The sequence below is a fragment of the Macaca mulatta genome, chromosome 4, assembly GCF_049350105.2.
Source record: "Macaca mulatta isolate MMU2019108-1 chromosome 4, T2T-MMU8v2.0, whole genome shotgun sequence".
NCBI lineage: Eukaryota > Metazoa > Chordata > Mammalia > Primates > Cercopithecidae > Macaca > Macaca mulatta.
Window position 1 is genome coordinate 146109425 of NC_133409.1, and position 17698 is coordinate 146127122.

The 17698-nt window shown below is 53.4% G+C and overlaps 1 protein-coding gene and 1 long non-coding RNA gene across 5 annotated transcripts; both read right to left on the reverse strand.

The window, feature by feature from the left end:
- Positions 1 to 1170: 1170 nt before the first annotated feature.
- On the reverse strand, positions 1171 to 4338 carry LOC144340403 (uncharacterized). The gene is made up of 2 exons (XR_013416506.1): positions 4077 to 4338; positions 1171 to 1643 (listed from the first exon to the last, which is right to left on the reverse strand). It is a non-coding gene; the product is annotated as an uncharacterized LOC144340403 (long non-coding RNA).
- A 1873-nt stretch (positions 4339 to 6211) lies between these two features.
- MAPK13 (mitogen-activated protein kinase 13) lies at positions 6212 to 16062 on the reverse strand. Of its 4 annotated transcripts, XM_015136243.3 has the most exons (13): positions 15922 to 16062; positions 15528 to 15747; positions 14806 to 14935; positions 13532 to 13590; positions 9971 to 10079; positions 9769 to 9798; positions 9286 to 9333; positions 9049 to 9163; positions 8865 to 8936; positions 7829 to 7908; positions 7511 to 7589; positions 7238 to 7414; positions 6212 to 6983 (listed from the first exon to the last, which is right to left on the reverse strand). In XM_015136243.3, exons 2-13 carry the CDS (start codon positions 15644 to 15646, stop codon positions 6904 to 6906), a joined length of 1098 nt encoding a protein of 365 aa, XP_014991729.2. In that variant the 5' UTR covers positions 15647 to 15747; positions 15922 to 16062; the 3' UTR covers positions 6212 to 6903. The 4 variants fall into 4 exon arrangements, with proteins under 4 accessions (XP_014991729.2, XP_014991726.3, XP_077856415.1 ...); XM_015136240.3 differs by lacking the exons at positions 15528 to 15747; positions 15922 to 16062 and adding an exon at positions 15180 to 15512; XM_078000289.1 differs by lacking the exons at positions 15528 to 15747; positions 15922 to 16062 and adding an exon at positions 15180 to 15512 and having other exon boundaries at positions 6212 to 7094.
- Positions 16063 to 17698: the final 1636 nt, after the last annotated feature.

The window sequence follows — 17698 nt, forward strand, 5'->3', positions numbered from 1 at the left end:
CCAGCCTCCCCGGGCACACCCAGCAGCTCCTTCCTGGGCTTTGTCAGGGTGTTGTGGGGAGCTGGCACCGTCCCAAATGCATATGGGTACTCAGGGGCTGCTTTCTACCTCCTTCTGGTCAGGAGAAACCTCCTATCTAAGCCACAGTGCTTCTCAACCACACTTCCCTTCCTCATCCCCTACGTCGTCCCGTCCCGGGGTCCTGGCCAAATATTCTCAATAGTGAGACCTTTGGGAACACAGAGAGGAATGTCTTATGGCAGCTCCTTCTCTTGGCCAGTTAACACAAACCTGTCCCAAGGCGTGGCTGCCTTTGTGCCTATGGTGGCCGGGGGCTCGGGGCAGTAACACAGGGAGCAAAAAACACACATTCATCTCCATTGTGCCCACACCACACTGGCAGCAGGAAGAATGGTGCAGTGGTAAATTGGAGACCTGAGCCCTGGCCCTACTCTGGGCTTAGGTGTCTTCATCAGTAAAATTGCTTAGAGGGACCACGGCGGGGCAGGAATGGAAGAGTTCCACCCATTCTGCAAACTAGATACAGAGGCCTCCACCAATTCCCTAACACAGGGGTCCCCAACCCCCAGGCAGGGGCTGATACCTGTCTGTGGCCCGTTAGGGACGAGCTGCACAGGAGGTGAGCTGCAGGTGAGCATTACAGCCTGAGCTGTGCCTTCTGCCAGATCAGTGGCGGCACGAGATTCTCATAGGAGCACAAACCCTATTGTGAACTGCGCATGCGAGGGATCCAGGTTGCATGCTCCTTATGAGAATCTAATGCCTGATGATCTGAAGTGCAACAGTTTCACCCAAAACCATTCCCCACCACCTTCCATCCTTGGAAAAATTGTCTTCCATGAAACCAGTCCCTGGAGCCGAAAAGGTTGGGGACTGCTGCCCTAGCAAAATGCCCCAGTCATGTCCATTTCTACCTGGATGGTGAGGTTGGGCGGTCCAGAGGAGTGGGCCCTGATGAGTGTGTGGGCGTCCAGGTGCAGTGCTGGAAGTTTCCAACCTGGCTCCGTGATCATAGAGAGTGGAGCTGGGGGGTTTGTTAGGAATTCAGAGGATACCTAAAGCCTCATTTCAGTAGCTAGAACAGCCTCATTCCAATAGCTCATAACTGGGGTCCATGAACTATAGAATTCAGGGGTCTGTGCACTTGGATTGGAATAGAATACAACTTTATTTTCAGTCGTTTCTATTTCCTGGGTTATGAACAAAGGGAGCAAAGTGCAGTTGTATCAGCAGCGCCAATAGAAACCACAGAGTTTTTCATATCCCTTTACAGTTTGCCACAGGTATCTTAGAATATTGTTTACACTCATCTCTACTTCAATTTACCATTGTTTAATAGGCCCACCCCTAGATCTTGTTATTCAATATGTTAATAAAGAAACCTATGCACATAGTACCATGTTACACATTTTAAAAATATTTTGACAACTGTATATAAATATAACTAGCTTACTTTGTAATCCTACATATTTTATGTGTACAAAAATATTATTCTGAAATTAGCCAGGCATAGTGGTGCATACCTATAGTCCCAGCTACTTGGGAGGCTGAGGTGGGAGGATCACCTGAACCCAGGGAGGTCGAGGCTGCAGTGAGCCGTGATTGCACCACTGCACTCCAGCCTGGGCAATGGAGTGAGACCCCGTCTCAAAAGAAAAGAAAAGAAAAGAAAAGATGATTTTAAGAAGCAATCGAGGGCACAAAAAATGGCCAAAAGCCCCTGACTGAGTGTCATCCACCCAGAGTGAGGGCCGCTGTCCAGCTGCCGGGACCCTGCAGGAGGAACCAAAGCAGGAGAATCCCTGGCACCACCCTTGCTCCAGGATATACCCCTGGGTGCTCAACAAAGAAGTGAGGACAACTTGCCACCATCTTCAGTTTGATGGAATGGCCTTAGGCCTCTGCTGCCCATTGTGAAGTCACCAGCCTCTTACCTAAAAGCTCAGGAGGATTTAGGGAGAATGCAGATAGAGCACCTGAGTTCACTGTGTCATGAAAGAAGGGAAGCCTCCCAGCATTAGATCTTAGGGAATTGTTTCAACCAAATTTAAGGATGCAAAAGCCAAGAGTTGGGAGGAGAGGCAAGGAGAGATACCTCCCTCCTCACCTGTGGCTGCAGCACTGCTTGGGGGCATGGAAAAACAGTTTTCCACACCCTAGCAGACAGCAAAAGCTATTTCAATGTGCCAAGTGAAAGTTGAGCCATGCCCTCATCCAAACTAGCCTCCAGCCTCATGCAGGCAGCTCGGGGCACCTGTGCACACTGGGCTCGCCCTTAGGGAGCTGTTCCTCCATCAGGTAGTTCTGGGCACTGGTGTATACTGGGCTTGCCCTTACGGGGGCTGTTCCTCCATTTCTGTCTCCCCTTGTGCTGCCCCTCACTGGGAGCAGCACCACCCCAATCCACACCAGGCAAGCCCTGCCCTGGGACACCGCTGCTCTCTGTTCTCATGGATGACTCAGGCCCCAGCAAAGATACTCTTTGTTCCTCAAAAGAGGGAATGGAGGGCACACTTGCTGTTAGGAAATGCCCCCCACCTTGCAGTCTGGCTTCCTGATCTCTCTGTTAAGATCTTTTAAGCCACCCCATCAGCCACAGAATGAAGCCCATCCACCAAGAGTACCTGAGCCCAAATCTCCCCCTCCCCCACCCCGCCAGCTCCTCTGCCCGCAGACAGCAGGAGAATGGACTTGTTTCCTATCACACAGGCCATGTGCCCACTGGGCAAGACCCAAACCCATGGAGCCCCCACCCCCTCCACCCCCCACCTTGCGCTGCTGAGCATTCCACCGCCTTTTGTAGAAACTTCACAGGTTTGAGAAAATTCTGTGGGAGGGGGCTGAGGTTTAATTCCGGAGTGGGGACAGCCTAGGGGGACAGCAAAGGATGATGGGGAGGAGTGCGGTCTGGGAGTCTGAGAGAATAGAGATTCTCAAAGGTACAGCCCAGGGCCGCCCACTTCTGCTTCCTGCTGTGCTCTCTGCCACCTTCCATATGACATTGGCCTGGTCGGGGCAAAGAAGTGACCGACAGGCCCCTGGGGACATCATTCAGTCATCATTCATTCATTCACACACAGATATTTGCTTACAGTGGGCAACGGGAAGGGGAGGCCAAACCACACACTGTAAATGCTGCCCACAGAGGGGGCCTGCAGCCCAGGGGGGATGATGGACCACAGCTGCCTGGAGGGAGGCCTAAGGCAAAGCCTTGAAGGCCAAAGAGAATGGAGAGGAGAATGGAGGGCCTTCCACCCACGGGCACTAAAAGAAGGCCAAGCCTACTTGGGGAGAGGCAGTATCGGGACCTGTGCACTGGGCTGTACTGGGCAGAAAAAGGCTATGAGTGTCATGCTGTTGGGAGAAAACAGGTCCTGCGGTTAAGTAAATTTGGGAAGTTCTGGATTAAATGAGTTGAACAGTTCTGTGTACTGCAGCACTTGTCAGGACTTTTAACCTGTGAATGATGCAGAATGAACCTTATGGTGGCTCCCAGGACTGGTGTCTCACACTGACATAAGGACCAGGGGAGGCAGTGGGAGCTGATGAGATTCAAAACACAAGAGGTTTTGAATGCCAGGCCAAGAAGGCTGGACTTTTTCCTTGGGGCAGTGAGGACTCTCAGAAGGAGACTTAGAGGGATCTAGACTCAGGGAACCTGGGGCAGTTTAGTAACCAGCGAGGCCAGGGCTGTGGCAAGACTAGCCAGTCCCAGTCAAGGACTCCCCAACTCCTTGACAGCAGGGCCTTTCTGTGGGAGAGAAAACAGAGACCATGGACACAATCAGCAGTAAGGGTCTCAGAGAGACCGGCGAGAAGACAGAAGGCTGGGCAACCCTGAATTCAAGCTGGGCGCAGTGGTCAAGCCTACTTGGGTTCCAATCCTGACTCCACCACTTCCCAGCTGTGGGTATCTGACCTAATGTCTCTGTGGCCTCAGGGTATTTGTTTTTTGTGTGTGTGTGTTTTTTTTTTTTTTTTTTTTTTTTTTGAGATGGAGTCTTGCTCTGTCACCCAGGCTGGAGTGCAGTGGCGCTGTCTTGGCTCACCGCAACCTTCAACTCCCAGGTTCAAGCAATTTTCCTGCCTCAGCTTCCCAAGTAGCCGGGACTATAGGCATGCGCCACCACGCCCAGCTCATTTTTGTATTTTTAGTAGAGACAGGGTTTCACCATGTTGGCCAGGCTGGTCTTGAACTCCTGACCTCAAGTGTTCTGCCCGCCTCGGCCTCCCAAGTGCTGGGATTACAGGTGTGGGCCACAGAACCCGGCCCATGTTTTTTGTGTTTTGAGATGGAGTCTCACTCTGTCACCCAGGCTGGAGTGCAGTGGTGCAATCTCAGCTCACTGCAACCTCCACCTCCCAGGTTCAAGCAATTCTGCCTCAGCCTCCCGAGTAGCTGGGATTACAGGCATGCACCACCACACCCAGCTAATTTTTGTATTTTTAGTAGAGATGGGGTTTCACCATGTTGGCCAGGCTGGTCTTGAACTCATGACCTCAAGTGATCCGCCCGCCTCAGCCTCCCAAAGTGCTGGGAGTACAGGCGTGAGCTACTGCCCCTGGCCCTGTTGTTTATTTTTTAGAGCAGTTTTAGGTTGGCAAAAAGTACAGAGGTTCCCATGTACTTCCCGCCTCTCTCCCCAGTTTTCCTGATGAGTAACATCTTGCATTAGTGTGGCACAATTGTTACAATTTATGAACCAATACTGATACATTATTATTAACTGAAGTCCATAGTTTACTTGAGGGTTCACTCTGTGTTATCCAGTCCTACAGATTGTAACAAATGCACAATATGTATCCACCATTACAGTATCATACAGAAGAGTTTCAAGGCCTTAAAAATGCTGTCTGGGCCGGGCGCGGTGGCTCAAGCCTGTAATCCCAGCACTTTGGGAGGCCGAGACGGGCGGATCACGAGGTCAGGAGATCGAGACCATCCTGGCTAACAAGGTGAAACCCCATCTCTACTAAAAAATACAAAAAACAACTAGCCGGGCGAGGTGGCGGGCGCCTGTAGTCCCAGCTACTCGGGAGGCTGAGGCAGGAGAATGGCGTAAACCCGGGAGGCGGAGCTTGCAGTGAGCTGAGATCCGGCCACTGCACCCCAGCCTGGGTGACAGAGCGAGACTCCCTCTCAAAAAAAAAAAAAAAAAAAAAAAAAAAATGCTGTCTGGGCTTGCAGGGTGGCTCATGCCTATAATCCCAGCACTTTGGGAGGCCAAAATGGGAGGATCACTTGAATCCAGAAGTTCAAGACCAGCCTGGGCAACATAGAGAAACCCTGCCTATACAAAAAAGAAAAAAATGTTTTAATTAGCCACCTGTAGTCCTGGTGCACCTGGGTGGCATATACCTGTAGTCCCAGCTACTTAAGAAGCTGAGGTGGGAGGATGGCTTGAGCCCAAGAGGTTGAGGTTGCAGTAAGCTGTAATTGTGCCACTGCACTCCAGCCTGGGTGACACAGCCAGACCCTGTCTCAAACAAGCAAACAAACAAAAAGTTGTCTGAGCCTCAGTTTTAACACCTGTAAGATGAGTGTGAAGCTCCATCTGAAGCCCCCCAGTCTTCTGCTGTAGGTTGATTTAGGCCTCCCAACAAATCAAGTATGACTGAAATCCACTAAATGTCTGATATCCATCAGAATCACTAGGCTTGGGTCAGGGCGAGAGGTCCTCATTCAAATGCACATTCTAAGGTCTCAACTCCAGACCTGCTGAGTCACAAGCCCTGGGATGGGGCCCAGGAATCTGCATTTTAACAATTCCCCTGGTGCACAAGGAAATTTGAGACCCACTGTGCCCTGATAGCTTGTGCACATGGAAATTCGTTTCTCAGATAAAAACAGAGGTTCTAGCCACTGTCAGGTCAAAGCTCTGGAGAGCTGTGCCATCTCCCAAAGGGAGCAGAACGGTTTGCCATCAAGCCAGGCAAGAGCCCATTTCTGCCTGTGCAGCTCGCAGTCTCCAAGCCTGCTGTTGTTTCATATCTTGATTGCTTATCACTCACCCAAAATAACCTGAATGCAATCGCACCAGCTGCAGCTCTCTCCGCAACTCCCTTAATTTAGCAGCCAAACACATTTGGTTCCTTCACAGAGCACAAGGCCTCAGCACAGGGCCCAGGAAGGGGCCCCTCCCTCCCAGCTATCTGTAGTGAGTTGAATCATTTCCCCCTGGAATTCATGTTCACCTGGAACCTAAGAATATGACTTTATTTGGAAATAGAGTATTTGCAGGTGTAATTAATAAGGATCAAGATAAGATCATACAGGATTAGGGTGGGCCCTAAATCCAATGACTGTTGTTAAAAGAGGAGAGAACAGAAAAGACAGAGACTGGAGTGATGCAGCACTAAACCGGGGAATGCCACGGACTGCCCACTGCCACCACGAGCTAAAAAGAACCAAGGAAGGATTCTTACCCAGAGCCTTCAAAGGGACCACAGCCCTGCCAACACCTCCATCCCAGATTTCCAGCCTCCAGAACTGTGAGGGAATCAAGTTCTGCTGTTTCAAGCTACTCAATTTGTGGTAATTCGTTAAGAGCATCCCTAGGAAACCAATGCAGCATCACTGCCATAGGCCCCTGGCCTGGCTCAGCGCCCTCTCAGCCCCACTCCAGTGGGAAGGAAAGGTCCCCACCTGCAGGCAGTTCTCCAGATGGGCAGTTTAACATGGCCCATTAGGATCAGAGCTAGTTTCTCCCAACCAACATCTTTGAACTCTGCATCTACTAGGCCCATTCCCCACATAAGGAGAAGGACCCTTCTGTCCTCTGCTTGAAAGGCTGTATTCCAAGAAGGGCTGAGTTTGGTAGTGACAAATAAATACTGGTCCTTGGGCAGTGTCTGGCCAGCGGTGCCATGTGAGATGAGTCCCTACAGTTTCATGCCACTCCGGCGCCGTGAGTCCTTCCGGGCAATGGGGCTGAAGTTCACAATCTCCTTGTAGATGTGCTCTGAGAAAGGCAGCATGGTTTAAGGTGGGTAAGGAGGTGCTGAGGCGAGAAAGTCCACCTCCCTTCAGAGAGAGCATGGAGGGCGAAGTCAGCTCAAGGAGAAAGAAGCACCTAGGAGACAATGCCCACCAAGAAGGAGGGGGCAGGAGCCTTAGGTGGCAGGTAGGGCTGGCAGAGGCCAGGCATAAAGATGGAGGAAGCAAGGAGGAGAGGCTGCAGGTGGAGGCGAGGAAGCCCGAGGCCCCAGCTCTTACGCTTCCATTCATCCACTGTGAGTTTCTCGTGTTCTAAGGAATCATCAAATGGCTGTTGGGCCTCCGTCTCTTCCTCAGGGTCCCGGAAGGGTTCAAAGAAGGGATGGGTGAGGGCCTGCGCGGCTGTCAGGCGCTTGTCCACATCTAGCTCCAGCATCTTCTCCAGCAGGTCCACAGCTGCAGGGGCAGAGCCATGAGCCTCACTCCGGGGCGGGAGAGCCCGCCCTTGGGGATACACTGAGAGGCCCCTGGGGAGCGAGCTATGAGACTCACCCTGGGGGCTGGCCCGCGGGAAGAGCTGAGTGAAATCCTTCTTGGGGGTCTGTGGCAGGGACTGGATGTAGGATTTGGCCTGGAAGACAGAAAAGCATCAAACCCCTTAGGGCTCTGGCCTCAGCATGTAGAGCAGGGATTTCAGAAAAGCCTCAGAGCAGGGCTGAAGGCTCAGGTCCGGGTCCACGGTGAGGTGAAGACAAGAGCGCTTCCCAGGGTAGGAGGATGCTGCGGGAAGGTGCGGGTGAGCCTCCAGCCCACTGGGCCCAGTCAGTCAAGCACACTCCCAGGCCAGGCTAGGTCCCATTTACCACCCACCGCTTTGTCGTTCAGCTTCTGCACAAACTCCGTGCCTGGCACCCCGGTCACTTTCAGGATCTGGGTTAGCTGGTCCAGGTCTTGGTGGCAGGTTAAGGCTTAGCCTTGCTCTCCTGGTGGGTCTGAGACTGCCCTTCCCACAACCCCACCATCACTTCACCTGGGCACCGTGGCAACTGATTGTCCAGGCTCCAGCCCTGCCTAACCACCTCCTGCTCTCAGGAGAGGCTCATTCTTCAGGGCTCAGGGCTCTGGAGAGCTTTCCAACATGCCAGGCTGAGGGGGTTCCCTACCGGACAAATACATGTGGACTTCTCAGCCTTCATCCAAGTCACTCTTTTCTGTTTCCTCATCTTCTCACCAAAGGCCTGTCCTGCACACACAGTCACTCAGTTAATGTGTGCGGTGCCAAAATGTATTTTCCACGTGGTGGTAGAATTATAGGTGACCCATTTTTCATCATTTTGCTTATCTATCTATCTATCTATCTATCTATATATATATATATATATATTTTTTTTTTTTTTTGAGACAGGGTCTACTCTGTCACCCAGGCTGGAGTGCAGTGGCATAATCTGGGCTCACTGCAACCTCCACCTCCTGGATTCAAGCAATTCTCCTGCCTCGGCCTCCCGAGTAGCTGGGATTTGACCACGTTGGCCAGGCTGGTCTTGAACTCCTAACCTCAGATGATCTGCCCGCCTTGGCCTCCCAAAGTGCTGAGATTACAGGCGTGAGCCACCGCACCCGGCCCATGTCTGGCTAATTTAAAAAAATTTTTTAGAGATGGGGTCTCACCCTATTGCCACCTCCGGTCTCAAACTCCTGGGCTCAAATGATCCTCCCACCTTGGCCTCCCAAAGTGCTGGGATTACAGGCGTGAACCACCGCATCCAGCCTTATCTGCATTTACAAATTGTTTTACAGGGAGTATACATCACTCTCACATTAAGAAAAAAAAGACAGTTGTTTAAGTAAAGTGTCTGTTGAAGGAAGGAATCCCTAGATGGAATTTGGCTTTTCCAGCAAAGGATACAATCTTTCCCCTTGAACAGAGTTTTCCCTGTCAGCATCTCTGCCATGATACAGCCCACAGACCAGATGTCCACTGCAGAGGGAGGGGGAGTGTCACCTGGACTGTCTGACTGGGGCCTGGCAGTCAATCAGCACCGAGTGACCAGATGGCCCCAGGACTGCCCTCTCAGGCGCTGACCACTGACCTGTCTGGTTGTAGTGCATCCAGCTGAGGATCACCTCGGGGGCCCGGTACCAGCGGGTCACCACGTAGCCAGTCATCTCGGCATCTGCATGCCGCGCCAGCCCAAAATCCAGGATCTATGGCTCGGGATAAATGGAAAAGGAACTTGCTGAGAGGAGGAGGCTCTGGGAGCGGCTTCCAGGGGCTTCCCTGGGGGAGGGCCCATCCCGCCTCTGGGCTGAGCCTGCAGCCCACTCACCTTCAGTTCACAGTCCTCGTTCACAGCTAGGTTGCCTGGCTTCAGGTCCTGGGGAGAGGACAGGGAGTGCATGCTAGGCTGAGGCAGAGATGGAGCTTGTCCTAGCTCCACCACCACCCAGGGGTGTGACCTCAGCCAGGCCCCTTCCCCTTCTGGGCCTCAGTTTCCTCATGTGTAAAATGAGGGTGGGACTAGGTGTTCTCTCGGGGCCCATCCAGCTCTAAAATGTTCCTGATTCTTGAAGCCTAAAACACTCAGCTCAGGGCTCACTTTGTCCGCAGCAATTCCCCATGAAGTCCCCTGGGACACAGCGACTCTGTGGAGCAGGCCTTCCTGGGCCGTGGCTGGGTCTGAAAACTCCACATTCTGGGCTTCTGGGAAGTGTCCTCTCCCTCCACCTTTCCCATTCCTTGATTACCAAAGAACCCCACACCCAGGGATGGGACAGGGGCCTCTGAAGACCATGGCAGAGAAAGCACTCACCCTGTGCACGACCCCAGCCGAGTGGATGTACTGTGTGTGGGAGAGAGAAGGGTGAGTCCATGGCCCAGTTTCCACACCAGGCACTTCAGGCTGGCTCAGAAACCTCCTCCGACCTGTAACAGTGTGCTCCCTCCAGCCTCCCCCAAACCTCAGGTCTCGACAGCAAGGCACCCCTTCTGCCACCCTCCAACTCCCCACCCACCTTAAGGCCTTTGAGCATCTGATACACCAGGTACTGGATCTTCTCCTCACTGAACTCCATCCCCATGATCTTCTGCAGATCCGTCTGCATGAAGGGCATCACCAGGTAGCTGGAAGGCATGAGGGCTTCTTGGGACAGTGCTGGGTCCCACCCAGCCCCAGGTCTGTGCTCAGAGGAGGGGCCTCAGGGCAGAACAGGGGTCATAGAGACACCCTCCAGTGTGCAAAAACCAACCCCACCTCAGCCAGCCAGATCACCACACAGGCCTCTGGGCTCCTGGCTCCCAGCCTTCCTGTGGCAGGCCGCCCAGCTGGCAGAGCTCAGAGTAAGCGCTGCAGTCGGAGCGTGCTCAGGAAAGCCACATGGAACTGTGTTCCCACTCTTCAAAGGTACTCTCTCCTTGCCCTCCTCCACACCCCAGGGAAAGCCACAGCTAGGAGTTAGAAACATCTGCCAGTCTTTCCTTTGGCTTCTGTCCAAATATTTTATCCCTCAGAGGGTCATGCCCAGCTGAGATGGCTCCACAAATAATATGTCCACCTTTCCAAGAAGGAAACAATACAACAGTTTCCAGGAGGGTGGAAGGGGGACATGGGGAGGCTACTGCAGCCTCTTAGGGAATTGCACAACAGGATAAGGCCAGCAAAATGTAACTGTTGTAGCAACAGCAAAGTCCAGGACAAAGACAAAAAATAATAAAAATTATAAAATAGGCCAGGGGGCATAGCTCATACCTCCAATCCCAGTGCTTTGGGAGACGAGGCTGGACAATCGCTTGAGGCGAGGAGTTTGAGACCAGCCTGAGCAACATAGGGACCCCATCTTTTCCCTCCCTCCCTCCCTCCCTCCCTCCCTTCCTCCCTTCCTTCCTTCCTCCCTCCCTCCCTCCCTCCCTCCCTTCCTTCTTCCCTCCCTCCCTCGCTCCCTCTCTCTCTCTTTCTTTCTGATGGAGTCTCGCTCTGTCGCCCAGGCTAGAGTGCAGTGGTGCCATCTCGGCTCACTGCAACCTCCGCCTCCCAGGTTCAAGCGATTCTCCTGCCTCAGCTTCCCTGAGTAGCTACAACTACAGGTGCGTACCAGAATGCCCAGCTAATTTTTGTATTCTTAGTAGAGACGAGGTTTTGTCATGTTGGCCAGGCTGGTCTCAAACTCCTGACCTCAGGTGATCTGCCTGCCTTGGCTTCCCAAAGTGCTGGGATTACAGGCGTGAGCCACCGCGCCTGGCCTGAACTCCATCTTTCAGGAAAAAAAAAAAAAAAAAAAAAATAGCCAGGTGTGGTGGCATGCACCTTTACTTTAGTCTCAGCTACTCAAGAGGCTGAGGTGGGAGGATCACTTGAGGTCAGGATTTCGAGATCAGGATGAGTAACATAGTGAGACACCATCTCTATAAAAATTTAAAAACAAAACAAAAAGCTGGACATGGTGGCATGCATCTGTAGTCCCACCTACTTGGGGGTCTGAGGCGGGAGGATGGCTTGAGCCTACAGGTTGAACTGTGTTTGTGCTACTGCACTCCAGTCTGGGCAACACAGCCCTATCTCTAGAATATAATTTTTAAAAATTTTTAAATAAATATTACCTTAAAAATTATAAAATATATATATATTTTTGAAAGGACATGCTGGAGGCATCTCCAGGAGACTCTGGATTTTGGCAGCCCTCTCCTGCCTGACCACACACCTCCCTTGGGGCCCTCTCCATGCCCAGTCCCCTCCTGTCTTTCCCCTCCACTCGGGCACTGGTTTTTTTCATCTTGGCGACAATCTTCCTGAAGCCTCTCTGTGCTAGAACCACATTCCCTTGATTTTGCGCCTTCAACTGACCACCCCTTCTCCCTCTCTCACCACCAAACTTCTAGAAAGGGCGGTCCACATTCCTGGATTCCACTGCCTTAACTCCCAGTCTTGAGATAACCTGGTTTCTGCTTCCCTCCTACTGCCAGACTGCTCAGCTCAAGATCACCAGTGAACACCCAACAAACACACCATGACTCCCTTTTCTTCTGACCTAACTTTTCACCAAGTCTGAAACTCCTGGCCAGGCGCGGTGCCTCACGCCTGTAATCCCAGCACTTTGGGAGGCCGAGGCAGGAGGATCACGAGGTCAGGAGATCAAGACCATCCTGGCTAACACGGTAAAACCCCATCTCTACTAAAAATACAAAAAATTAGCCGGGCGTGGTGGCAGGTGCCTGTAGTCCCAGCTACTCATAGTCCCAGCTACTCGGGAGGCTGAGGCAGGAGAATGGCATGAACCTGAGAGGCAGAGCTTACAGTGAGCCGAGATCACGCCACTGCACTCCAGCCTGGGCAACAGAGCCCTAGACTCCATCTCCAAAAAAAAAAAGAAAGAAAGAAACTCCCTCTCAATTCTTTGCTGACTCTCCTCTGCCTCCGATCAGGCCCTCTCAGCTTCTTCCATCTGCTTATCCTCTCGGATCTTCTCTTTCATGTTGATATCTGAATCAATACTATCTTACCGCATTCTATAACTATCTGTTCCCAGGTGTCAGCTATAATCCATCGGTGATTATTCCAGCACAAATCCACATTCCTAGCCCAGACTTTCCTCTGCTGAGGTTCATATTTATTTGCAACTGTGATTAAACATTGGAATGTTCACAGTCTCTTTAAAAGTAAAGTGTCCAAAATGGAGTTCATTATCTTTCCCCCAAGATCTGCTCTTCCTCCACCTTGTATTCCAAGCAGAACCTGCACGTCCCCCTACCTCTGCCACCTCACTTAGCCACTGCACCCCAACAGACGGAACATTGTGTTGGCCCTGCCTCCCAAATGCAGCCTCAAGTCTGCTCTTGGCATCCCATCACCTCTACTTTAGATCACTAACACTGACCTTCAGGCTCTCCCCTCTGCCCCAGAGCTGCTTCCTACTCCTTTCTTGGTGCTGCCAGAGTGCATCCCCCAAATCCCATCTGAACAGATCACCTCCCTGCTCAAATCCCCAGGTCTTGAGGCTGCCTGTAGGATCAATCCAGATTCAGCTTGACCAAGCCAGCTGCTGGCCTCTACACACCACACTGACTTCTCCATCTTGTCCACATAGTCCAGTCTCATTCAGACACTGCACGGGCAAAGCTATACATTTTGCAACTAAATGTTCTGGTTCTCTGCCATTCTATGAAACACCCCCATCAGCCAGAGGCAGCCAAGGCTTCTTAATCTGTGCTTCGTGCTAGAAAGAGTTCCAAGGTCCAGACTCACATCTGTGTCCCCAGGAAAGGTGAGCTGGTGCTAACCCTGTGAGGACTGGCAGATGTGTCTTCATGGTGTTAAAACTGGGTAAAAAGCAAAGCAGCTGTGCAGACCTCCCCCTGCCAGGCAAGCACCCCACAGAGTCCTTCCTGCCTCTTCCTGCCTGCCTTTGGCCAAAAGCATCTTTCCAGAGAGAATCACCCTTGACAGGCAAAGGCACAGGACTGCCAGGGAAGGAGTTTCTCCCCACCACACCCAGAACAGAAACCCTGGACCCTCCCCACCTTGCTCTCTGGCAGCAAGTAAGGCCTGCAAATGCCCCAGAACCCAGTGCAGCCCGACTCACAAGTCATGGAAGTTGCGCAGGGAGGAGGCTGGGGTGAAGACATCCAGGAGCCCAATGACCTGGGAAAAAAGTCACCTGTGAGGGCTAGACAGATATTTCCTTCTCCTCCCACCTCCTCCTGGGCCCTGGCCATGCACAGGGCCATCCACCCTTTCCTAATACACCACCCGCAGCAGAAGGCATGTCTCCAACCTTCTTGGAAGCAGTAAAAAGGGCAGAGGCCTAGAGGAATCCCCTGGATTTGGAGGGAGTTTGCAATAAATCATGACAGAGAGTCAGGCTGAGGAGAAGGGAAGGTGGGGAGAAGAATGAGGTGTGCTCATTACTTTCAAGTCTGGTGTTCAGGGCAAGCAATGCAAACCCACTCTCAACTCACACAGGCAGCAGGAAAGCATAAGGGGAGGGCGGAAGGGAAAAAGGAGGGAACAGGGAAGGAGCTTTCCAGCCAGCAAATGCCCTGCCCCGACCTTGGGTCTCCAGCCACATCCATCCTTGCCTGCCACAGGGCTGGTTCAGAGCCAAGGGCAAGATCACCCTGGCTGGAGGAATAGGGGAGGGGTTTGCTGGAGGAGGATGGGCTTAAAATGTGCATAACATTTTGAAATGATTCTTTGAAATGTCTGCCCTCCAATCTAGGTATCCTGCAGCAAAGCCTGCCTGCCAGCTGAGCTGGGCCCCTGGTTTTCCTGGCTGCTTCTATCAGACAAGCCAATCTGATGGTCATGTGCTTAGACCCTGAGCCTCGCTGCCCAGATTGAAACCCCAGCTCTGCTGCTGACTAACCATCTAACCTGTGAGACTTGCTGTGCTTTAGTTTCCCTGTCTGTGACACGGGGCAATAGAACTCATATATCATTAGGACCAGACAAGTTAGTGTATGCAGAGCTCTTAGAACACAGGAAGTGCTCAATATGTGTATATTGTTGTTATCAGGGTCACGTGGACACAACACTAACTAGGATTCTAGTCCCAGCTAGCCACAAGTTCTCAGACATGGAACCAATTACAAAGTTCCCCTGTGCCAATTTCCTCTGTAGGATGAGACAGTCTGTACCTCACAAAGTGTGTCCTGCCAAAAATACCCTTTGACCCCTTCCTGGAAAGTGGGCAGGGCAGGTCCCAGTACCCCCTCCTTTCAACAGTGAGGTGAGAGGCACCATCGGGGAGCAGGGAGGAGACTGTCCCGAGCTCTCCACACCGGAGGCCCCGCCTGCGCCTGCCCCTGACTCCCCAGGGCAGCCCCCGCCCCATTCCCCGGGGCAGCCACCGCCTACGTTCTCATGCTGCATGTGCTTCAGCAGCAGCAGCTCCCGGTAGGCGCGCTTGGCGAAGATCTCGGACTGAAAGGGCCGGCTCAGCTTCTTGATGGCCACCTTCTCCCCTGACCGCTTGTCGATGGCCGAGCTGTGGGGCACAGGCAGGTCAGCAGGCGAGGCTCTCCTCCTGGGCCGTATCTCCCAGATCGCCCTGACCCCTCCCACTGGGCAGCTGGGCTGAGAGGGGACGATGCCCACCACCTAGAATATGGGGGAGCCCCGGGACGCAGAGCAGGGAGTGGGAAGTCAGGCAGGAGCTGAGAGAGGGGCACAGCGCCAGGGGTAGCAATCGTCTCATTGCGACGGGATCCACAGCAAGGAAGGAGTCTCACTCTCTCTGCAACTTGGCGAGCCACCTCCCCCTCTTGGGGCCTCGGTGTACTTGTCTGTAACAGTGAGGATCTGCCCGATGAACTCCGGGATCTTGCAAGGGCATAGTCCTGGAGAACCAGGCCCAGTCCCAATTCGACCCACAGAGACCGCACTCAGCCACCCGGTGAGAAAAGGGAGATGGCGGCTGAGTGGCCCCGGGGAGGGCGCTGCGCCTTGAGGTCCGCGGTCAAGGTGGCGCTGGCGAGGGGCCAGCCCAGGGCGGGCTGGGAGGAAAGGGGAGCGCACGGCGCCAGCCCCGCCGCCCCCCGCGCCCCCCCCCCCGCCCCCCAGCGGCCCGGGGGTCTCACCACACCGCGCCATAGGCCCCGCTGCCGACGTGCGTCGGGGACACGTAGGTCTTGGGCAGCTCCCAGGCGGTCTTGTTGACGTCCTGCTTGTAGAATCCCTTTTTCCGGATGAGGCTCATCCCGGGCACCCGATGTCGGCGGCCCCGGCGTGGCGGCTGCGTTCGCGGCCCAACGGGCTCCCAGCGCCCCGGCCCCCGCTGCGCCCGCCCCGCGCCGCCCGCTCCTCCCCCGAGCGAGGGCGGGGGCCCCGGGCCGCGACGCTCCCACCTGCCGGCTCGCCCAGGTGCGCTGGGGCCGCCACGCCTGGGCCTGCCCAGCCCTGCGCTCCCGCGCTTCCGCCCGGCCCGACGGAGCCCCGGCTGCAGGTGCGGCCCAGGCACGGGGTCAGGGCTGCCCTGCGGGACCCCGGTGCCTCCCGACCGAGCGCCGGCCAGCGGCGGGGCTAGTGGGTCCAAGCAGGAGGCAGGAGCCGGGAGGCAGCGCTTCCCAGCTCCCTCCAGCCCTGGTCTCCGTAGGAAGAGCTCCTCGTGACTGTGAAGACACAGGAAAGCAAAACAAAACCCCACAACCTCTTAATTATGGAAAATGTCAAACATGCAGGAAAGAAGTGAACAGAGCAAGCCAGCGCTTCTCACACTCGAGTGTGCTCAGGAATCCCCTGGGCATTTTATTTGATTAAAATACGGATCCTGACTCAGTAGGTCCGGGGTGGAGCCGAGAGTCTGCATTTCTAGCCAGCTCCCAGATCTGAGGCTTCTGGACCCCATCTGATAGGAGGGTCAATGAACCCCCGTGACCCCGATTCCTCAGCAACCGCAACTCATAATCAATTTTATTTCATCTACATTCCTCCCCCACCATCGTTTTGAGGCAAAACCCAGGCGTCATATCATTTTATTCATAAATATTTTTGTATCTCTAAAAGGTAAGGATTTTAAAAACTACATATACACAATACTTTTTTTTTTTTTTTTTTTTTTGAGACGGAGTCTCGGTCTGTCGGAGTGCAGTGGCCTGATCTTGGTTCACTGCAACCTCCGCCTCCCGGGTTCAAGGAATTCTCTGCGTCCACCTCCCGAGTAGCTAGGATTACAGGTGCCTGCCACCACGCCCGGCTAATTTTTGTATTTTTAGTAGAGATGGGGTTTCACCATCTTGGCCAGGCTGGTCTTGAACTCCTGACCTCGTGATCCACCCGCCTCGGCCTCCGAAAGTGCTGGGATTACAGGTGTGAGGCACTGCGCCTGGCCCACAATACATTCTTAAACCTAAAATTAATAGCACTAATTCTATAATGCCAAATATGCATGCAGGTTCAAATGTGCAGAATTTTTGTTTGTTTGTTTTTGAGATGGAATCTCACTCTGTCACCCAGACTGGAGTGCAGTGGCGCCATCTCAGCTCACTGCAACCTCCACCTCTGGGGTTCAAGCAATTCTCTTGCCTCAGCCGCCTGAGTAGCTGGGACTACAGGTGCACACCACCACTCATGGCTAATTTGTGCATTTTTAGTAGAGATGAGGTCTCACCATGTTGGCCAGGCAGGTCTTCAATTCCCGACCTCAGGTGATCTGCCCACTTCAGCCTCCCAAAGTGTTTGGATTACAGGCGTGAGCCACTGTACCTGGCCCAAATGTGCAGCTTTGAAGACAGTTTCTGTGGGCTTCCTAAGGCCCTATGAGGACAATGACAAATCAAGGCCCTTGCCACCTGTCTGGTGGCCTGTGCAGCCTGTTGGAGATTCTATGCTCAAACCACAAAGGCCTCTGAGGAGCAAGGTGGGGAGGTGGGGGAGGAAATGGCTGCAAGGGCTCTGGATGCCCAGCCTGACTTGTCCACCCCTCTCTGGCCCAGGCATGGGGCTGCAGAAGGGGCGGGGACCACTTGCTTCACTTTGTGGAAAAGAGAAAAGGTGTACTGAACAAGGAAAGAAACTTGCTAGGGGCTTACAGCAAGCCTGGGGTCCACACTAGGGAGTCTGCAGCCCCCAGACTCTGTGCCCCAAACCCTCCCGGGCAGTCCTGCAGCCTCAGGCACAACTTGGAAGACCATTCTGAGGTGAGGGTGGGGTGCCGGCATCACACAATAACGCCCGCCATTATTTCAGTCAGGCAATCTGTCTTTTCATTTCTGGCACATGGCAATGTATCAGCAAATGTGTGGAGAATGAA